General features: G+C 34.4%; 1 protein-coding gene across 1 annotated transcript in view; it reads right to left on the reverse strand.

Annotated features, from left to right (window-relative positions):
- The window catches only part of TMTC2 (transmembrane and tetratricopeptide repeat containing 2), a 390,547-nt gene that overhangs the window by 156,899 nt on the left and 208,743 nt on the right, over positions 1-24,905 (reverse strand). The window contains exon 4 of the mRNA XM_008571569.1: positions 20,666-20,780. Coding sequence (XP_008569791.1) covers positions 20,666-20,780 — 115 coding nt within the window. The remainder of the gene's footprint in view (positions 1-20,665; positions 20,781-24,905) is intronic.

Raw genomic sequence — 24,905 nt, forward strand, 5'->3', positions numbered from 1 at the left:
CACTCTTTGCCCAAAAGAGTAATGACATTAGTAGTATTTTTTTTAAAGCATGTTAATTAATCTTCTCAACACTCAAATACTAGAAAGAAGGAAATTCACAGAAATTATCAAGTGGAATAGAAGTAGATAGGATTTTTATCTCAGTAATGAAGATTCAATGAGATGTACATAATTGAATTTGAGCTACAAAGAGAGGTGCCAGGACAAACCTTTATTTTCTTTTCTCACATAACACTTATGTGGGTTTCAGGTCATCCTAGGAATAATAGATTTTGTACTTGCAGCCAAGTAAAATAAGTCTCCTTATTCATCTTTTTTTCCCCTCAAATTATATATTCTCTCCCACTTTTTCTGAAACTATTTTAAATACTGTCGAACATGACATTTTTAACAAGACTGCTTTGGGTAGAAAAGCACTAAAAGAGAAGACAAATGTAAATGACTGACTTTATTTAAAACACATAGTTTCAACTTATCAGAATAATATTTAATACATTTTCTACAAAAAGCACAATTTAATTGGATACTTACTTTAAACTACTCTAAGTTGTTACACATGATTATCATATACCATACGCACTATTAGCAAAATTAAAACATGTGCTATTCTGGAAAAGGTTTAACTCCACTGGGAAGGATAATGGGTAAGTTGTTTGCCCTCTCCATACTTTCATTGCATGAAGAAGAATGGAAACAGGGTGGTGGAGGAAAAAATCACCACCATGTCATAGGAACTAGACAGATGAGGGCACATGATTCTATCACATAGCTCCCCAAAGCTGAAACCTGTGTCATAGTGTGTCACTTGTAAGTGTAACATAACCACCAAAAAGTTTACAGAAATATAGTTAAACCTCCTCCTGGTATCTTTGTTTTGACACAGACCTATTTATTTGTTCTAAATTGGATTAATTGGACAACTAAATAAAGTACAATAATGCCATCCTATTTCATAAAGAAGATACATTTATTCTAACCTGTCAAATATGAAGCAGTAGCCATTCGATGAAAATGACTTTTATCTCAAATCCATTGCCAAAAATTTTATCAATTAATAGTAGGGGGAAAAAAGAACAAGTTGTAGCTTTAAAAAAAATTATATTGGTTTTTTTCCTTAGGGTCTAGGGAGCATATATTCTCAGTCTAGTATCATGTCTTTAAAAAAATCTGAAGTCTCAATGAAATGGAGTATTCGTTAAGAAGGTGCTTCTCCTGAGTTAGAATGCTTACTATGCGATCTAAACAAGCCTTTATGTCCTATGTTAGTCCTTCTGTATTCTGTGACATGTTCTCAACAAGATGCTTTATGATTATTATCTTACGTAATCCTCACAATAAACTCATAAATGTGCATTCCTATTTTGAAATGAGGAGACCAAAGATCAGAATGGTTAAGCAATTTAAACAAATCCAACTAGTTAATTATTGTTGGATCTAGGATTGACAGAACTATACTGTTTATTAATATGTACATAATTTGCTTTATACCTGTCTTCTGAATATAAAATTAGGGATATATTTTCCTCTATGTATCCTAAAATAATAATAGATGTGAATATGTTTTCCTAGCTAAAAAACAGTATTCAATGGAAAGAAAGAATTAATACTGGGTGGCTTTACGATAGCAAGTTCTCCATATTTCTTCCTATCCTTACAATTAGTAATAGAAAATATTATTACTCCTTTTATTTTAGAGATATGAAAATAGTGGGAGAGAAGTTAAATAACTTGTCCATGATAATACAGCTGGCAAGACACAAAATGAGCTTCAAATTCAGAGCTATTAGGCTTCCAATCACATGGTCTTTTCATTATCACACATTGGTTCATCAGGATTATGTGCCTGTCCTCAGCTTAAGCATTAACAATTGCCCTCTCTCTCTGGCTCATATACCCAGTGCTTCTTCTTTATCTGTGTCAACAAATTTTTCTTCTCTTTCCTTATTTATACATCCCCTTCCCAATATATAAACATTGTAGATTTGCATCAAGTGTGGATAAACTACAGCCTCCAGTGCCAATCAACCTCTATTTCACCAAGAAATGCACTGTAACCAACACATTTGTAAAGCGGTTTCCTTGAGTTCCTCGTGTGCTCTGCACCCACTCCTCTTCATGGAAATGTTTGTCAGTGAGTGTAGACATATCTCCACAAAGGCACAGCCAGGAAACATTTAAAAAATAGAAAAATATTAGCAGCTAACAAGCTCTTCAGCCTTTATTATCATATAATTATATCCAGTTTCTCAGTATTATTTTATTTAATCCTTCCATAACTACTCTAACATCACCTAATTTTACAGGTAAGCAATAAGGATTAGGCAATTTGCCCAAGGTCACAGTACCAGTAAATGGAAGATTTGTTTAATGCCAAAGCCCATGCTCTGAAGTATTTCACTAAGTTGCCTCCAAGGTACAGGGTGCCAGATAATTAAATTTTTAAAACAGGAAACTTTTCCCTGTTCCCCATTAAAATAAATATGAGTAGTATTCTGGTAAGCCTATATATATTTTCTGGGATCACAGTTAAATTTCTTTCAAATATTTCCTTCATCCTCTAGAACAATTTTTGATTCAAAACAAAATTAAGAACTAAAAAGCATCAAATCCAAATTAAAGTCACTAAAACTTTAAACCTATATAGAAATCTGCTACTTATTCTTTGCTATTTACAGGGGCTATTCAACATGAATGTCTAATCATTACATAATTTCTTGGAGGAGAAACACTTATCACTTAGATCGTATGCAATCACTGTGGAGGGACCCCTAACCTAGGACACAGGCATAGTCCAAGGCCTGGCCTGTTCAGTAAAACTGAATGTAATTAGGTTGATTTGTTTATCCATTCATTTCATTCATTCAAAGTACATTTTGAAAGTGCCACTATGGAGATTTAATGACTAACAGAGAAAGATAAATCATTTAAAAAGCAGTAACAAAGCCGGGTTGAGGATACTATAATATAGTATGATCCACTGTAGAAGTCCATAGCAAGAAAATTTAAAATAGTTTGTTCAGGCAGGAGTGAAAACCCTAACATTTATGAATTCCACAGGAATCAACATACACAAAAAATATTACAAAAAAAAAAAAAGCTTCGGGGCCTGATTCCATCATAGATATGGTTATAATTTGGGTTACAAAAAAAAAAAAAGCTTCGGGGCCTGATTCCATCATAGATATGGTTATAATTTGGGTTAGAGATGTCCCCATGGGCACTCAGTGATTTAGTGAAATGTACTCACTTTAAACATAAATGTTCAACAAAGTGGGTGTTTTCTTTTGTCCCTTAACAGCAGAGCTCTAACAAAAGTCTGCTGTTGAAGCAATAAATTATGAAAGGGGAAAAGGTATCATGTATCTTACAGACCAGCAGGAATAGGTGTTAGGTCATACAAGCAGTTTCCAACTTAAGACCAAGCAAGATGAGTTCCAAAAACAAGTTTGAGTCTATCTTTTTTTTGCTCGGAATAGATTTTTCAACACAGAAACAATTCACTCACAGGCTTATCCTGAAGTTCTTGAAGAACAGAAAGAAAACACCATTTATAACAATGTTTTTAAAACTTCATCTGTTTAATTTTGTGCAAGGGAGGGATGTCCCTTCACCCAACTCAGGGGTGAAATCACTTTATGGTCATAGTTATCACTGACAGGTCCTAGCAGCAGAAGCAGGAGACAAATTTGATGACTAAGGCTAGAGAAAGGGTGCAATTGCTAAGAGATAAGTATAGAAAGATGGAACATGGGGATTAAGGTGCCAAATGAAGAGAAAATTAGTGAATACCTGGAGCAGTACTTGCTTCTATTCTTTTCTATTCACTTTATCCTCATGTCTTATAGATACTGGCCTTGCCTCAGAGAAACTTCTCAGCCATGCGTATTTTCCATGACATGTTTTTTCTTTGTTTTGTTTTTTAAAATCAGGGCCTAGAAATTGGCCAACTTGCTTGTCTTTTCAAACCATTAGTGGTTGCTTTTGATCAAAAGTGCACTCTTTTCCAACCCCTATTGTCAGGAGACTGGATATCCACCTTGCATCCCAGGTTTGCACCAACCGCTAAAGCTGGTCTTTCAAGGTTCAGAAATTTTTCTAAAGATTTTTACTTCAGACAAGCAAATATAGAGGACAAATACAAATACAAAATCTTTTTCTTTTTTTCTTTTTTAAAGGCTGCTCATAGAATACTAATGGTGCTAAAGCCTAGTCACCCTTTAGACATCAGGATAGTTCAGATCAATCCCTTCACCTGAAATTTCTGTCTGCGAAAGTGTGTGCCTGCTACTTTCTGAATCTGATGAGATGTGATTATGATAACCAGTCTAGATCTGACTTGCCTTCTACAGACAGCTGGTGGGCATTTCCTCACACTGTCCTCTTTATCAGAACAGCAAGATGGGACCACCTTCGTCCAACCCCTGGGCCATGAAACACCTCCACCTAAATCACCTCTAACAACATGGGTACCTAGGGACAAAGTGAAATGAGGGGACACTACTATTAAAAGCCATGGAGATGTGAAGCAAAAAGGGTACCTTTAGGCGACCTTTGATTCTGCAGAGGTAAACAGGAGAGAGGAAGAAAGAGAAAGAAGGAAAGAAAGTTTCTAAAGAAATTCATGGTGCACCCTTCATACGTGAGGAATTTAAGGAAAATGTATGTACCTAAATCATGAGCAGCATATATAAATAAGCATTCAATATTTATTGACCACATTCTCTGTGCTAAGCACTGTTCTAGGCACTCAAGATGTCTATAAAATAGTGCTTTTGTGACGCTTCTGTTTTAGCAATATACAAAATAAATCATGAATTTACATTTCATATTTATAATTATAGTATTAATTATATAGATCACTAGAAGGCAATAAATACAATGAAAGAAGGGAATAAAGTAGAGGGGAAGAAGAGTGTGAGAGTTGTGGAGGGTTTGCAATTTACACAGGGTGGGCTCTGAGGCCTTAATTAGAGGGTGATGTTAAAGCAAATAATTGAAAGAAGATAGTGATATGTGATATAATTTAACCATAGAAATAATATATTACTTGGTATAAATAATACATAAGAGAAAAAATAAGCAGATGACATGACATTAATTTTTTAAATTCATTATCATCTAAATAACCAGATGTCCTCAAGCTACAATTATACTTTAAGCAACTTTTCCATCATATAGGCAAAACCATAGCTAGGTTTTCTATAAGAGAGAAAGTAAATTAAGTGGAAGACAATATTACTATATTTCCTGGTGTGTCTAGAAAATAATTCTTCAGTCACAGTAATTGGAAATCCGCAGAGGACTGATTGGAACTCTGCAAATAAATTTACATCTGTTCATTTATCTTCAGGAGAAGAGAAAAAAAAGACTATTTTTCATGACACAAAACCTCCTTCTGAGAAAACTGGAATTAATTTACTTTAAATTCTGATGCACATCAGCCTGCACTTTCCATGTGAACATAATGTTAGGAACAACAGCAACAAAAAAGCTTCTGGCCATTTAAGCAACTTTCAATCAGTTTTAAAGTTAAACCAAACAAAAGGCATTAAAATAGGATGTGATTATGAACTTCTTTATAAACCTCTTTTATAGGCTTTCTAATACACGTCCTCAAATTTACCTACAGTGCGCTGGATGAAAATGACTATAAAAATAAAGGCTTTTTAATGACATTTCAGAAAAATGCCTTTCATCATTTTTTCCAACATGGAAAATAGTTTAACTCACTCTACACAGTTACTCTCGAATGTTACTGCACTCAGCAACACTTTGCAACTGCATTTGTAATACCATACACGTGAGCACAGAAATGACTCAATCTCCACCTTCCTATTGCCAGGCTCCAATTTCTAAAGGAATTCTGATTTCCCCAATATTATTTTGGGGTAGGGTGGGGAGGGCAAGGATTAATAATTAGTTCAGCAGGCAATCCTAGACACCAATACCACAATTGTTATAAGAGGAATGTGTGTAAAACGAGTTGCTTGATTCAATTCTATTCAAATGTACTTAAGCACCAAGGAAGTGCCGAGGACTTCACTATGTGCTAGAAACAAAGACATAAATCGTTTATATCCCGAGCCACCAAGGAGTTCCTAGTTGAATCCCAGTTCTTTGGTCATGGTGTCCTTGTATTTCATAAGCTAAAATCATTCTTTGGGATATCCTGTAGCTTTCTGACAGCAAGGTACGGTCATCTGAATACTTTACACAGGAGAAGCGAATAATGTTTCCATGTTTCTAGATCCGGAATGGAGGCCACTATTTTTTTCCTCATAGGGCCATAAAAACCCCATAAAAATAATGAGCCTCTCTATAGTACATGATCTTCTGATCATTTTCCCCCTTCTTACTGTCCCATCCAACAACTACAATAACAGCACACTTAGGGTCTTTTTTCCTTCTCCTTGAGCTTAATTTACAGTTTTATTTTTCTGCCAAACTTCTTAAATATTGGTATTCCCCAGGGTTCCATCAATAGTCCTTCTTTCATTTATCCTTATACATATCACACACACACACTACTTTTAGTCAGTTTTAATTTGTGTAGTTACATAATTATGACACTGAAATCTATACCCTCTATCTCAGAATGCGCTCGTGAGCTGTAGAAACACATTCTTATTGCCTAGTGGATGCCCAAGTCATCTCAAACTTACATACCCTAAACTGAACAATTTTTCCAAACAACCTTACTCACTTCTCTTTCTAGTGTGAATCCTATTTTTCTTTTTTTCTTTTTCTCCAGGCTGAGTTAGGGTTCATTATTGGCCTTACCACAATAATATAAGCATATCACTTAGAAAAGATTTCACTTTATTACTTAAAATTCTATTATTAAATCCAGACTACAAGCTACTTGAGGGTAGAAACTATACTTTCTATGTCAACTTACTCCCAACTTCTAATACAAAGCCTGTCACTCTGAAGGCTATCTATATTTGTTGAATTAATTAATAATTATTTCCAACATGTGAATTTGCAAATCTGCTTATATCTATAAACAAAAGACATAATCAATATTGATCAAACTTTACAGTTGACCATTCTCAGAACTGTGTGAAAACTAGTGATGTTTGAAATATATATGAGAATTGGGGATTTTAGGGTGGTAAGAAATGAGATTTCACCTTGAGAGCTAAACTATAAAATGAACTAAGTGAATCAGAGAACAGTTTTGCAAAATCAACTGTGGGAATAAGATGGTTCCAAACCTAACCGGTATGAAGTGTAACTTGGCTGACCATATTAACCTAACAACTAGGTACAAAATGTAAAAGCAAGCACGGAAGAGATGAGTGAGACTTAGCTCTATAAATGGAGATTTACAGAGGCAAATGCCAATAGCACTCATTCCAGCAATTTCTAGAGAAGGAGGCGTTTCAGCCAAGGGGCTTTACGGCTTCAAGCAGTCTTAGATTAATGTCAGTATAAATTTATTCATTCAATACTCCTTAGTTGATGCTCCTATAAATTAAACATTTTGAACACACTAATAGATATGCTCATCAAATGACCTTGTGGTTCCCTTGTAGACTTGCCTCGACTTTGAGTTTTTCTGGTATCTATAACAATATAATGGGGGAAACAGCACGAAATCACTAGCACACAGGGACTTTCTCCACCCGCTGGGTATTTCTGTTTATATAAGTAAGTCTCTACAGGACTGGTCACTCCAGACAACTAATTACCAAGCACCTAAACAGACCTAGCTTCTTCCCCCAGGTCCCTTGCAGAAACTTACTGAATATCACTGACTGCTACAAGATGAACTTTCATGTTACATACAATTTATAATTTTAACTAATAATCACATGTGATTCTTAACATGATAAAACCTGAAATAGAAAATGTTATACTTGTGCCTTTTTTTTTAAATTGACCTGGATGTATTTTAATTCCAACTTCTCCATACAATCATTTCTGGCTTCCCCTTTATCATCTTGTAGACATCAGGTCATTATATAGTAATTCTCTTGCCTTAATCCATCTCTGGCATCTTGACAAGACAGACTTAGCTAAATTTCTTGAATACAGTATATCTTGGCCAAAACTCAAGAATGGATAATTTAATGCTAAGATATATTAAAGAATTTACATGCAAATGCATATCTGGTTGATGAAATCATTAGGCATGATTAATTTGCCCTACTTTCAAATAATCACTAAATTTTGTTTTCATAAATTTTCTCAATAAAGGCTAAACTTGTGTTCTTACCAGATCTATTTGTCCTGTAGAGATAGTTATTATAGTAATACTACAAATTAGAATTGAAAATTACTACAAGACAGTTTTGAAAATGTGTTCCAATGAACAAAAGTTAGCTGTGGGGTTGGCCAGTTAGTGTTAGCTCAGTTGGTTAGAGCATGGTGCTGATAACATCAAGGTTCAGGGTTCAATCCCTGTACCTGCCAGCCGCAAAAAAAAAAAAAAAAAAAAAAGAAAAGAAAAAAAAAAAAAGTCAGTTGTATAGCCACTTACACTTCAAATAAGTTTTTAAAGGGGCTATTGATATTTTAAGAACTAAGAACCATCTTATTATCTTACTTAAAGTAAGTCAGAATAGCAATATTTTCTTCATTATTTACTATTTAATCTTCTCCAACCCACTTACACTTCAAATAAGTTTTTAAAGGGGCTATTGATATTTTAAGAACTAAGAACCATCTTATTATCTTACTTAAAGTAAGTCAGAATAGCAATATTTTCTTCATTATTTACTATTTAATCTTCTCCAACTAAAAAATAGAACAACTGGAATTTCTTTGTTGAAATACCCTTTGTCTGGTTATCCAGTTAAGTAACATATCCATAGTATTCTTCTACCAATTCTGAGAAAAGAAAAGATGTTCTGAATATTTATAATAAAGAAAATATTTCCAGGATTTGGTGGGAAGAAGGGAAAGAGAACTAAAGCCTTGTCGCCAGTGTTGGTAAGAATATATTCAAGAATCTTTATCCTACACCAGGATGTGCACAATAACCGTGGCATGTGGGAGAGAATTTTTCTCTTCTTATGCTTTGTGGGCAGTGACTTTTTCCATAGACGTATATGACAGAAAAAAGCTGTGGCATCAATCAAAATAAAAAATGAGCTAAGTGACCATGACCTAGTGGCATAAACTAGGAAAGAAGTAGACGACATAGGTATAATGGACAGGAATCAACAAAAATGGACACGTTTATAGATATGGAATCAACAAATTGAACTTTGTTGATTTATTGTCATTCATTAGATTATTCATTAGTTTACTAATCAACTTATTAAATAATCCTCATAATTAATAAACCCATTAATTAATCCATTAGTTTACTAATCAACTCATTAATTAATCCATTAAGCATATGCACAGTTTAATTCGTTAGTTTACTGATTCAGTAGTTAATTTATCAATCAACATATATATAATTTAAAGCCAATGTGCCTGGTATTGTACTCAGTGCTGGGGATAGAATGGTACCTAAGCATCCCTGTCCTTAGAGAGAATACAATGTAATTAAGGGGAACACAGTATCATCAATGTAAATATGATCCAGCCTAAGAGTATTAGTTGCTCTGTGACATTTAGGAGGAGTACCTATCTTCCAACCCTGAAAGTGGGAGAGGTATCCAGACATCTCCCCAGGAAAGTGTCACTTAAACTAAAAAATAAAGGATGCACATATAGGTATTAGGCAAAAAAGGTGGGGTGTAGGGTCAGAGGTCAAAGTGGGAGAATGCTGCAGGCAGAACAAATAGCATGTACAGAGGCCTCGTAGAGAATAAGAACATGGCATTTTGGGGAAAACGCCAAGAAAGAATCTTGGACTAAAAATCAGATATATGATAGAGCAACAAAAACAAAAACTTGGAGTCAGGTATATTTAGAAAAAATAAAACTTAAAAACCAGGAATAACCAGTTTAAAATATGAGAGGGCTGGCCGGTTAGCTCAACTGGTTAGAGCACAGCTTTGCAAAACCAAGGTTACGGGTTCGGATCCCCAAACCACCCAGCCACCAAAAACATTTTTTTAAAGTAAATAAAATATAATCAGAGAAAAAAAAAATGATTCAATTCACATTAGCAAAAATATTTTTTTAAAAAGTGAATAATCAACCTTAAATATGAGACCATTGTGAACAAAAATATAAAATTTTAATTAAAAACTTTTTAAATTGAAAGAAATGTGGAAATACATGTATCTGGAAGAGAAAATTCAAGAGTATAGCAATGTTAGTTCCCCTTACTTTAATATGTAAAGTCACTGCAAAACCAGTCAAAATCCCAACTGGACTTCTAATATAATTTAAGAAGTCTATGATCAAGTTCCCATTAAAGATAAAACAGATAGGAATAATTCAGAAGCACAGGAAACAAATAACAAGGCTGGGAGATTTGCCTAAATAATATAAATTTACTAGAAGTTATAGTAAATAACTTGTTAGTAAATAAACTTGTTCTTGGAACGATTTACCAATAGACCAAAATAAGAGTCCACAGCCATGAACCTATGTTCACATAAGAATTTAATCTAGATGGTAAGTTACTATTCAGTAAATTAATGGTAGAAATATAGTTTTCATTTAGCCAAAAAGTTATATTTAATACAAAACAACAAATCCTTAGTGGATTAATGATCAAAACAAAAAAATACAAAAATAAATCTAGAAATATCCAAAAAGAAATGTTTAAAATATTGGGCTGGAAATGATCTTCTTCATAGAGACACGAAACACAGAGCATTTGAATGAAAGGACTTATGATATTTTCCTATATAAAAATTAAAGTTATATACAATAATGTAGGATGAATAAAAAGACATGTAAAAACTAGGAGAAAATAAATGTATATATACATGTGTTGGGGGGGGCATTTTACTTTCAACCCCACAAATCAGTAAGAAAAAGCCCACCCAACATAAAATTAGACAAGAAATATGAACAGTTATAGGAAAATTACAAAGAGCCAACGAACATAAGAAAAATTACTCAGCTAGATTTGTAATTAGGAAAAACAACATAGTTTTGAAATCTAATTGGGTATTCATTAATGATATCCATGTAATAGCTCCAATATAAATATTTTAATGATAATCAGAGGAGAATGTTTATACATGTTATGACACATCTGAACACACAAAAGTAAAAAATGAATAGTGATGCATATATACAGGGGGGGAAACCTAAAAAACGTGTATGTAGAAACGCTTACCAAAAAACTGATAGGATCTATATTAAAGGAAGAAAAAGGGATGTGGAAAATGTAGTAACAGGGACTTCTATGCTTTATAACATGTCTGTACCAGCCGGCCACCAAAACAAACAAAAAACCCAGCTATGATTTATTCCATGTTCTGCAGAGCTAACTTGAATGTTTCACAAGATTATGTTCATGTTATAATTGTGTGATGAAAATTATTAAAACGAAAGTTATGTAACAGGTTTTAGGCCTTGCTCTTGCCACATGAATAGGCAGATACCTGCCAGCTGCCCCACCTCATTCTGGGAATCAGTAACAGGTGAGCTGGGTTGTGTATCCAGAGCACTAGTGACCCAAAACTTCTCAGTCCTATTCACTTTACGTCAGAAATGCCAATTACTTCTGGATATTCCTGTTTGATAATCTTTCCCAAATTTTACTTTTTCTTTCATTTCTACCAGTCCTCACTTCACGTGGACCAAGCTGTTTTTGAATTCCACGCCAACTCGTCTCACCAGTTGTATTCTGCAATCTCTGACCGTAATAACCTCTCAGAGTTTCTCAAAACCTGGCCCTGAATATACAAACAGATCTCTTGTACCCTTATCAGGACTGGATCTATGATGACAACTCTGTACCTCACCCTTCCCTCATTGCTGTATCCTTCTAAATCACCTCCCTCAAGACAGATTTCTTGGCATCATGAGATATATAAACCATTGGAATCTGTGCAAAATTTTAGCTTCTTAAAGGAATTTTACCTGCCCCACTCCCTCACCCTCCCCATTAAAAGTCACTGTCTGGGCTCTCTCAAACTGAAGCTCCTTAAAAGAAAGATGTGATGGGTTAAATTGTGGGCCTCCCCCACACTCTCCCCCAAAAAGATGATAAAGTTCTAATCCCTGGTACCTCAGAATGTGACCTTATTTGGAAATAGGGTTATTGTAGATGTAATTAGTTAATATGGGTCAGCCCCTATTCCAATATAACTGGTGTCCTTATAAGAAGGAGGCCAGGTGAAGACAGACACACAGAGACAACACCATGTAACAACAAAGGCAGAGATTGGAGTTATGCAGCTGCAAGCCAAGAAGTGCCAAAATTGCCAGCAAACCACCAGAAAGAGGCAAGGAAGAATGACCCTACAGGCTTCAGAGGGATTAAGGCCTTGCAGACACCTTGATTTTGGACTTCTAGCCTCCAGATCTCTGAGGCAATACATTTCTATTGTTTGAAGCCACCCAGTTTGTGGTACTTCTGTTATCGCAGCCCTAGAAAACTAATACAGGAGCCAACCCTAATATAAATGTGTTTCTGAAATTTCAAGAAAAGGTAACAGGAGATGTCTGATTCAAGAAGGCTCTTTATATGTCAGAACTGTTTAGTGATAATGATCAAAATAAACTGATGTAATTCAAAGAATGTGGTTATCTAATACCCATTACTAGTTTTATCACATCAAAAAATGGGATCTTTTCTGCTCTGATATGGATTTCATAACTCATTTATAAAATCAACAAATATAGTTAGAAATTCTCTAGGTATGGGAGATGCAATAACAAATAAGAAATTGCCACTACCCTAAGAAGCCGAATACAGGCATACCTCGGAGATATTGTGGGTTCAGTTTCAAACCACTGCAATAAAGTAAACACCGCAATAAAGCTAGCTGTACAAACTTTTTGGTTTTCCAATGCTTATAAAAGTTATGTTTACACTATGCTGTGGTCTGTTGAGTGCACAATAGCATTATGTCTAGAAACAATGTACATACCTTAATTAAAAAATATTTTACTGCTAAAAAATGCTAACGATCATCTGAGCCTTCAGCCAGTAGTAATCCTTTTGCAGCTGGAAGGTCTTGTCTCAATGTTATTGGCTGCTGACTGATCTGGTTGGTGGTTGCTGAAGGCTGGGGTGGCTATGGCAGTTTAAAACAACAAAGTGTGCCACATCGATTGACTTTTCCTTTCACAAAAGATTTCTCTGCAGCACGCAATGCTGTTTGACAGCATTTTGCCCACAGTAGAACTTCTTTCAAAATTGGAGTCAATTCTCTCAAATCCTGCAGCTGCTTTATCAATCAAGTTCAAGTTGATATAATATTCTAAATCCTTAGTTGTACCTTCAACAATGTGCACAGCATCTTCACCAGGAGTAGATTCCATCTCAAGAAATCACTTTCTTTGCTCATCCATAAGAATCAACTCCTCCTCCATTAAAGTTTGATCATGAGATTGCAGCAATTCAGTCACATCTTCAGGCTCCATCACTAATTCTAATTCTGTTGCTATTTCTACCATATCTGCAGTTACTTCCTACACTGAAGTCTTGATCCAATGAAAGTAATCCATAAGAGTTGGAATCAACTTTTCCCAAACTCCTATTAATGTTGCTATTTTGACCACCTCCCATGAATCACAAATATTCCTAAAGGCATTCAGAATGGTGAGTCCTTTCTAGGTTTTCAATTTTCTTTGCCCAGATCCATCAGAGGAATTATTATCTTTGTCAGCTATAGCTTTAAGGAACATATTTCTTTAATAATAATAATACTTGAAATTCAAAATGACTCCTTGATCCATGGGCTGCAAAATGGATTTTGTGTTAGCAGGCATGAAAATAACATGAATCTGTTGTACATCTTTATCAGAGCTCTTGGGTGACCAGATGCATTTTCATTGAGCAGTAATATTTTGAAAGAAATCTTTTTTTTCTGAGCAGTAGGTCTCATCAGTGGGCTTAAAATATTCAGTAAACTGTGCTGTAAACAGATGTGTTGTCATCCAGGCTTTTTCCATTTATAGAGCACAGGAAGAGCAGATTTAGCATAATTCTTAAGGACCCTACGATTTTCAAAATGATAAATAAGCATTGGCTTCAACTTAATATCACCAGCTCCTTTAAGCCCTATGAAGAATATCAGCCTGTCCTTTTAAACTTTGAATCTTTGACTTCTCTCTAGCTAGAAAAGTCCTAGATAGCATCTTCTTCCAACAGAAGGATGTTTTGTCTACAATTAGGGTATCCACCTTCATCAATTATCTTGGCTAGATATTCTGGATAGCTTTCTGCAGCTTGTACATCAGCACTTGCTGCTTCACCTTGGACTTGTTTGTTATAGAGATAGCTTCTTTCCTTAAACCTCATGAACCAACCAACCTCTGGTAGCTCCAAATTTTTCTTCTTCAGCTTTTTCATCTCCTTCAGCCTTCACAGAATTAAAGAGAGTTAGGGGCTTGCTCTACATTAGGCTATTGTTTAAGGGAATGTTGTGGCTGGTTTAGGCCCCCATTCAAATCACCAAAACATTTTCCATTACCAGCAATAAGGTTGTTTCACTTGCTTATTGTTTGTGTGTTCAGTGGGGTAGCATTTTAAATTTCCTTCATGGGATTTTCCTTTGCATTCACAAGTTGGCTAACTGGTGCAAGAGAACTAGCTTTTAGCCTATCTCCACTTTCAACATACTTTCTACAACACTTATTTGTAGCTTTTGATTTAAAGTGAGAGATGTGTGACTCTTGCTTTCACTTGAACACTGAGAGGTTGCTGTAGGGCTATTAACTGTCCTAATTTCAATATTGTTGTGTCTCAGGAAATAGGGAGGCCCAAGGAGAGGAACAGAGACTAGGGAACTGCAGGTCAGTGGAGCAGTGGAACACATGCAACATTTATCAATTAAGCTTACCACCTTATATGGGTGTGGTTGGTGACACCCCAAAACAATTACAACAGTAACATCAAAGATCACTGATCAGAGGTCACCATAACAGATATAATAATAAAGTTTGAAATGTTGTGGGAATGACCAAAATGTGACACAGAGACATGAAATGAGCACATGGTATTGGAAGAATGGCGCTGAGAGACCTGCTGGATGCAGGGTTGCCACACACCTTCTATTTGTAAAAAACACAATATCTGCAAAGTGTAATAAAGTGAAGCACAATAAAACAAGATATACCTGTATTAATGGCAATGGCCACTATTCTTCAACATTAAATATAGTATTGCTACTCAGGTTAGACAGATATTCTTTATATGTTATAGAAGTATTTATTTATTCCTAGTTTACAAGTCCTGCTTTCTAAGGCAGATGTTGATCAAATGCCTTATTGGCTTTTCTGGAGATGATTTTTTTTTTCTTCTCTGACATTTTAAATTTTCGATAATAATTTAATTGTAATATTAAATATCCCACCATAAATCTTAGACTAAATCCCATCTGATAGTGGTGTTTTAATCTTTAATATGCTCCTACACCTACTGAGTTAGTTTTAACACATCTACACTTATATTCGTAGTGTAATTGGTTTGTTGTAGCTTCTGTTTTGCTTGTTTGCTTTTTGTTTTGCTTTCTGAACTTGCTGTTCTTTTGTATGTGGGTGTTAAATTTTGTGAGACATTTTGCTACCAGTTTTATGTAGCTTCATCAAAATAAAATAGAAGTGTAATTTGTAAGGCTTTGAATGAAAGGACTTAGAAAATTTTTTCTACATAAAAATTAAAGTTATGTACAATAATGGCTATAAGTAAAAAGACATGCAAAACTAGGAGAAAATACATGCAAAATAGATGTTAGTATACACATATGTAAGTGTAGGGGGGAATTTTACTTTCAATCCCACAAATCAATAAGAAAAAGCCCCCCCGCCCCCAACAGAAAACTAGGCAAGAAATATAAACAGTTAATTCTCATACCAGGAAAATTACAAAGACCCAACGACCATAAGAAAAATTACTCAGCTAGATTTGTAATTACTAATTACAACATAGTTTTAATAGCAACATAGTTTGAAATCTTCCCACAGGGCATTCATTAATGCTGTTGATGTAACAGCTCCAACATAAACAGCTGATGTGAAATGACCTGACATGGTTCACTGTCGGGAAAATTCTTTAATATTGTTTTCAATTTTTTCCACGGTTTTTGATTCAGATTGCCTACTTCTTCTTAGGCCAACATTGATCATAAATATTTTCCCAGGAAAGCATTTGTATTTTCATTTATATTATTAACATTTTCTTATTTTAAGCTTCCATATATTCAGTTGTAAACCCTTTCTCATTCTCAATGATGTATATTTGAGATTTACTATTTTATTCTGTATTAACTTTGCCATAAGTTGCTGATCTTTCAGAGAACAAGCTCACAGATTTATTCATTATTTCCCACTGTTTCGCCATATTTCAATTCATTAGTACTTTCTTTTTACCTTCCTTAAATTTATTGGTTTGTTTTCTTACTCTTTTTCTAGCTTCTCAGACTGGACACTTACTTAGATTCTTACAACATGGAACAAAAATGACAACTAACTTATGTTGGCAAAATCTCTTTTCCGCACTGAAATAATTCATCTATTATGTAAGATAATCAAAAATTGATTACATCACATTAAATTTATCTGTATTCTCAAATCTAATGCATAATGAAATATTCAATGTTCTATTGAGTTACCTGTTTAAGTATCATTTGGAACAGACTGACTGGGACAAATCTATAACAACAATGAAAGGACATCAACTATTTTTTAGCCTAAAAATTAATTATATTTTAGATAGCTATGGATGGTACACTTAAAAAGTTGAAAGTTTACTATATATTTATAAAATTTGACAGTGTAAATCATTAAACAATGGTTCATCTGCTCTGTCCATGAAAATTTATTATCCTTGAAAAGAAAAACCAACATCATAATGCCAATCTGTTAAACCTGGTATAAAGATAATTTCCAATTTGTGGGAGATGTGAGATTTTAAGTAAGTTCTACAATATATATAAAAGACTAAATATATAGCTGTGCAATAAGTGTGTGATATCTACTGCTATTAAGAGTCAATTAAATACTGTTTTAAATTTCACATTATATGACTATTGTCTGTAAGCATGGTTTGAAATAATATCAAATGTCAGAATTAATGAATTTAGACAATTAAAAACGTTTTTGGCAGCATCTTCTTGAAAGCAACTCTTAGCAAAAGTGTGCAAACTCACTTTCTAACAAAATTCTACACCATGAATTCAGTAAATTTAGTAACTTATAACAAATTAACTTATAGTCTATTAGATTTAAATCTAAATATTTTATTTCTACATGTAAAAGTTATTTTAATTGAAATTCTGTGGAGGAAAAGTGGTGAACTAATGGGTACAAAACTATGCTATCTACTCTAAGTGAATCATTGTGCAATATATGCATGTGTCAAAACAATATATTCTACCCACAAATTTGTACAAATAAATGCGAAAATATTTTGAATTACAGAAAAAGAAACATATCGAGGTGTTTTGTTTTCTTTCACACCCTTGGTTTATTTCTGCCAAAATGAGCAGAAATACGATTGTTATGTAAAGTCAGGACATGCATCTAAGGTTCCTCTACTTACTATCTGTGTAACCTTAGACAAATTACCTCTGAGTCTCATCTTCCTTATTTTGTAGATTTCACTTGGAGACAAACCATGATATCATATGAAAAGAACTAAGAAGAATGTTTGGCACATGGAAGTAATTTAAGCAATTGCTACCAAAGAAAGAAAAAAATTAAAATGATTTCATCATTTTATCAACAGGGACTATAACCCTTTGTATACAACTATTAGATAGAACTTGATATCATTATTGACCTGAAAAAAACTGTCCTCAAATTTTTATACTGTTGTTCACTAAACTTCAGATAGAACCCACTTCAGATAGCACATCACTTGCACTACTATTTACTTAATATTTTCCCAAATTACCCATTTTTTTCCATCCCCACCTAAAACAATATTCAGATGTGCTAGTTATATTTTTTAAATACAAACATAAAAACAAAATGATAGGGATATATTTAAGGATTATCTCTGACTTCCTAGAATTATCCTGTCTGGTCAGTGGTGGAATGCCTCACTTTAGTAATTACTGTTTTAAAATTAAATAATGACATATGTCTTCAGATTATTATCCTAATAGACATTTCTGGTAATATAAAACTATTCTAATAATTTACAAAGCAAGTAGGTTTACAAACATCAAATATGTTAAAAAAAAAAAAATCTAGGTTACTCATTAAAAGTTAAGTAGAGGACCTAACAGAAGCTTAGGATTCCCAACAGCTTCTAAAATTCATTAACAAATATAGGTATTTAATGCTAATTAATATCAATAGGTTTTTTAGTCTTAGGCTTCAGTCATAAAACATCTTTAAGAGACATTAAGTCTAACTGATGATACAAAAAGTGACTAACACCTGCTGTTGCTACAAAGGAGTATTAAGAGGTTAAGTTTACTGGAAAGACTGGGCAAAGCAAATTCCTTCTCTTTTAGTTGATGAAATAGAACAAGGAATAACTGTGTACATCAGAGAAAACTGTGTAATGAAAATAGACTATACATCTAAAAAAAAGGAAAACTATCCATAAGAAAACATTTTTTCCCCATCTATGTAAATAAGTAAAGAAAAAAAATGTTTGCTCCTAGGAACAGTTGATACCAAACATATTTATGATATTATGAATTGTAAAAGATCTATCTTGGTGCATTTCATTAATATTTGATTAAAAAAATCATTGAATTCACCTATTTTGAAATATAATTATTGAGTATCAGAATCCTGTCGACCACATGGGTTAGATAATCCAATACTTCCAAATCACTGACAACACTTGCTGTGAATTTTAAGTCTCTCTCCATTTAAGCTGACAGCTAAAGTGTTGTTTAAAAACCTGCCATATTAGAAAAAACATTTTGGAACTATACATATGTGGCACATATCCGTTTCCAATAATTAAAGAACAAAAAAACTGATCTTGTTTATGACCACCACTTCCGGAAAGATTTTTCACTAGGGTTTGGGGACGTCTACCTATATGCTTTCAGTTTATATATGCATCCACAGACAAAGTTGTAAGATATAGTTAAATTACATGTAAAGTAGAATTGCCTAACTGAATACATTTCTCTTTTCAGCATAGAATAAGCCTGGATAAACACATTTCCTTTTTCTTTGAACCCTTGCCCAACAGGGGTCATCAAGAGGTACCTAACTTTTTAACCAGTGGTTGTGGATAAGAGAGAAAGAAACAAATTCAATGAAGAGGTGTTAGTTGTTCAGCTTACTTTCTGTCCCCCAAAACATATGCAGAATGAACACCAACAGAAAACTGGTATCCCATATTGCAAGGCAAGAGACCCCTTTGCCATCACTTTTAGATGCAAAAAATAAAAAAATAAAATATGAGTGTAAATTTATAAAACTGATAAAGATCTTTTTCATGAAATAAAAATACGATTAACCAATAATACAGCAACATAACATTATTCACATGAAGAGGACATGAGCCTTTGTAGGAGTAGCTTGATATTTTCATTCAAGTAAAGAAAAGATGCAAACTCAACTTACTTCAGGAAAGAAAATGACCAAAAAAAAAAAAATTCTTTCATTTTTTTTTAACTAAAAAGAATTAAAAGTTCTATTAATATAGACACCTTGACAAAAAAAAGTTCTCTTTCCTTCTGAGACTGAGAATAGTCAGGATGTTATATGCATAAAGGCAGTGGAGTCATCTTTCCCATTATTATAGATACAGTTCTACAGACAATGGAGCTAACCCAGAGGAAACCAGAGCCACAGATAGAGACAAATTCCTGAAACATAAACAAGCACCTGGATCTAACTGTGCCTGCATCTAGTCAATCACAGGAATTTCCAGTAATGGGAATTAATAAATTCTCTTTTGTGTTTAAGCAAGTTTAAACTAGATTTCTATTACTTACTGATAAAATGTTCTCATAAATATGAGATACAAAGAAAGAATTTGGATTTACTTTGCATTTATCTACTTATACCTCACAGTACCCACTACGACTTTCCATTCAAAGGTCAGAACCAATTTCTCCCCTAAGCATTTTTCTAACCTAGTACACATGGATATTCTAAACTATCCTGTTACCCAAATGCTGCTGGTAATCATCAATATCCTAAGAGGAAGAAGAGGGAGAGGGACAGGAAGAGGGAGAGGAAAAAAAGCAGCAGCAGTAGCACAATCTTATTAACTCCCCTGGTTTAGCACATATTCTATATATACTTTGACACAAGCAATTTTTAATGGATGACAAAATCTATCATTATAATAATCAAGGCATCAATTGTGTAAGCAGTGGTACATCCATAACAGGCTTATTTTATGAACCCATCTAAGTACTAATGGCATACACTTTTAAGAAAAACCTAAAAGTATTTAAACCAATTTTTATGTTGTACTATTTTAAGATTATCAGTCATAATGTATCAATTCCCATGAATACAAACGATGTGGCCCAAACCAAAGAAATCACAAATACCATTCACCCACTAGTCTCAGAGGCATGATTAGTGAAAAACCTGTTTCAGGAAAATAGCTATCATCATCTCCATTTCCAGCAGTTAAATCAACAGTCCCTCTCACTGCAGGTTTCAGAGATAAACCAAACCAGAGAAAGCAAGGCATACTCACAAATTATAAAGCATGTCAGCCATGTTGCTGCGGTAGTACAAAGCATTTCTGTAGGCACTTTCAGCTTCAGAAATTTTGCTCTGACTCTTGAGAACATTTCCAAGGTTACCCCATGCTGCCAACAAGAAAAAGAAGTATTCAGGCTGAGCATCAATCCAATTATACATGACATAATATCAGGCCAACAGGAAGTATCACAGGGAAAGAAAACCTCCATAAAACATTTTTAACAGGAAAAATTTATTTCCTTTATACTCTAACATTTCATCAAACCAGGAGATTAAATACAATCATAGCCTAAAATAAATTAAAGTAATTATTATGTCTCAAAGCTGATACACATATATAGTTCATCATAAAGCCAAGAACTATGTTATTTTAAGATCACCTACAAAGACGTCATGCTCTTTCAAATTTCAGTAGGGGTCTTCATGGTCTAAAATTATTGTATAGTTACTGGACCAGAAACTGCAAGAAATCATCTTAAAATAAACAAAGATTTTATTCAAGTACGAAAAACTGATAAGTGGCATAGAAGATCTAGAGATGAAAAGTAAAAAAAAACCCCTAAAGATCAAAGCTTATAAAGAAGCTTAACAGGCAGAAAAACATATCAGTAAAACACGCTTCTCAAAACAGTTTAGTATATACAGTCTGGTCAGATATAATTTTTTCTTTGGGTGGGGGCAGGGTGGGAGGCTGGCCAGTCCAGGGATCCGAACCCTTGACCTTGGTGTTATGAACCACATGCTAACCAGCTGAGCTAACCGGCCAGGTTCTGTTATCCCCTTCCTACTAAGTTCATTTCTGGGAAAATCAGTATCTCTACACATAATTATATTGAAAGTTGTGTATTTTCTATGCACTTCTTATTTTCTCCCCAAATAATCATGATTTTTCAATATTAAAAAGAATGAAAAGCAAAGCATCAGTAATTGCCCACAAAGCATGGCTCACAAACAGACCTAGCTCTCAACTTGGCTGCTTTTCTTGTATTCTTCCCTCTGCACAAAGAGATGGGTTCTGAGTCCTGAAATCAAAGTCTATCCACGCTGACAGGAAGATGGCAATGAAAAAATGCTTATGTGTGCTGAGATATACCTATTTGGGTGATTACTGGCTATACCTGAAGAATGAAAGGGGTTTTGAGGTATCAATTTTTAATGCATAAAAAAGTATAATCTTCCAATCCCAGATTTGCCTGTTTGCCTGTAAGTAATATAACACTCCTGTGCCTCAGTTTACTTATCTGTAAAATAGGGAAATAATCAGTGTTTCATGGGCTTTGTGATGAGGACTAAACGAGTTAACGTATATAAGGTGTTTAAGACAGTGCCTGAAACATGGTAAATATTGCAAATATCACTAATGTTATTGTGGTTGATACTCTTGCAATGTACAATAAATATTGCTATTATCACTAATGCTATTATGGTTGATTATTGCAATTTACAATAGTCAATTGAACGTTGCTTATAAAAATAATATTAAATGTAATGTACTTTATGCACTCATATTATCTATAGAGAAAACTCTTTCCTATTTGAGAAGTCATATACCTTCTTTGCCTCCAACAGAAAACAGAAGATACTGAACTCACAACTAAGTAATGCCTAATAGTGCCACATACCATGCCACACACTTGACATGCATCATCTCACTGAGCTCTCAACACAGTCATATACATAAATATTATGACTATTCCCTTATCCTGTGGATGAGGAAATAAACTCGGAGGCATTAAAGAACTTAACAAGTTAGTACTGAAGTGTTAGAGCAGATATTCCGATGCAAGACTGGCTAATTCCAACTTCTTCCACCTCCCACCTGACATTTTCATACCACGTTTTGACTTCCACTGCAAACTAACATTTATACATTATGAATTATGTTTTGGCATTAGGAGTCCACAGAAAATTGTATCCTTATATTGAAAGATAAACCAGTTTGAAATTCTGTCAAACTGAACTATCAATAACAGAAAACAAAAAATAGAAAAAATAGTAAAATTATACTTATCTTCAAATTGAACATGCATAACACATGTGGGTTATATCTAGTATCCCTCCTACAAATACAGCATGGCTCTATGGGAAGTCCTAACATCCAGGCTATTTTTCAAGTCCCCCATCCTCCATCCCTCCCAAAGTTCTGCTTTAACTGTGGGATTAGTTAATGAAAATATATTCACATCAAAATCACTCCAGAGAAATGTATCCAAATATTAACTTAAGTAACAGAAAACATCATTATAATGCTATCCCATCTAAACCAGTCTTAGAACATAGATGCTGAAACATACATTATAGCAAGGACTTATTTTGTTTGAATGTTTTACATTTATGCAGAGAAACAAATGGACTTTTTTTTGGTACTTGTATCTCAAACAACTAACAAGTGCTTTTCTTGTTAATAGTCAAGAGGCACATAGCTCTATCTAGGATATAAGTTCACTCATTGGGTTGTTCATTTATTCATTCACAGATGCATTAATTCATTAAGCAGGTATTTGTTAAAGGCTCCTATTTTGTGTCAGGAACTTCATTAAGAGTTGGACATTCGGTACTGTCTAAAACAGTGAAGTTCTCACCCATGCGGAGCTTATGTAAAAAGAGGGAGGGGTAGAATGGTGGCCTCAAGATAGAATCCATACTATAAAATCAATGAATTAACTTCAGACAGTGATGAGTACTACAAATAATATAAAAGTAAGGTGACATGGATAGGGTTAATTTAGATAGGGATGTTATAGAAATAGGGAAATAGGTGTGATCTCTAAGAACTAAAGGGTAAGAAGTCAGCCTTGCAAAGACTGGTGATTCCAGCTAAGGGAGGTAGAGTAATGGACCTAAGGCGACATTGAACTTGCTATTTTCCAGGAACAAAATGGCCCATCAGGTGAGTGGCTCCAAAATGAAAGAGAAAGCCAAGACAAAGTCACAGAGACAGGCAGAGGTCTCAACATCTAGGGTCTGATGAGCCACAATAGGAAGTCTGGTGGTTATTTTATTCGCAATGTGTGAAGGAGAATTTTCGGCAGGGGGGTTCTCTGGTATGACTTACATTTTCAAAAGACCACTCTTGCCTCCTCCGTGGAGGAGGTCCTCACTGTAAGGGAACAAAAAGAGCAACAGGGAGACCAGTCAGAATGTAACCACAGTCACCCAGGGGGCCAAGATTAGGAGGGTCTCCAACAGGAGGGATGGTCAGTAAGGGAGGTGGCTACTTCAAAGTGAGAAAACAAATTAGGAAGTAAAAGTCATCAACAAACTTAACTGTGGCAAAGCCACAATGTAAAACTAAGTTTCTTGCTTTTTGTCCAAATGGTAATCTCTCACATCCTTATGAGTACTTCATTGTCCTAGGTGCCTGGGAAAAGGAAAAAAAAAAAAAAAAATCCCCAATTGAGCACATATTTTAGAAACAATCTTAATTGTTTATGGATGAGAAAAAGAGAGAAAGAAAGAGAAGGGGGAGGGAGGGAGAGAAGAAAGACAGCCCTTGATGTCCGTAACTAATCTGACATTCACTGCCAGGCCATTTTGATCTCCCCTTCTACATACACAATCACAGAGAACACCAGCTTCAGACAAGGTTACTCAGACCATGATAAAATGAAACAATGAAAGATCCTAAACACAAAAAAGGAAATAATCACTGTATAACCCACAAAATACCAAACATACTCCTCTCTTGCTAAATAAATGACTCCTTGATCCAATCATAGAATGGTTCCAGCATCCAATTTCAAGGAAACACCTGCTTCCCTTAAACCCTCTCCCAAATCACTCCAAGTAAAAATCCTGTAATTGTACATATAAGATAACCCAGAGTTCACCATGATGTAGTGTTCTCTTTTCAGTGGAAGGAGTAATTAAGCCGACTTCTTTTACTCCAGGTATATCCCTGGTGGTCTTTTGCTAAATGACACTGACATAAACAATTTCACCATACTCAAATATGAAAACAATTCCTGTTCAAAATCCCTTCTTCCTTAAATAATTGTTCCTCAATGCTGTGTTTATCAATACAGATTCTAGGTTTTGGAAGAGCTGCCAAAGTGAAAACTAAAATCGTCACACACTTTTTTTCTGGTATGAAAATTGCCATCACCATTTCCATATTTTCAAATATAAATGGGATAGATTTTTGCGTCAATGCAACCGATAAAGGCTAACATGAAGTAGAGATCACTTACAAAAATATAAAACTGTCCTACAGAATATGACCTACAATAAAA

This window comes from Galeopterus variegatus, unplaced genomic scaffold (assembly GCF_000696425.1).
Source record: "Galeopterus variegatus unplaced genomic scaffold, G_variegatus-3.0.2 Scaffold705, whole genome shotgun sequence".
NCBI classification, from domain to species: Eukaryota; Metazoa; Chordata; class Mammalia; order Dermoptera; family Cynocephalidae; genus Galeopterus; species Galeopterus variegatus.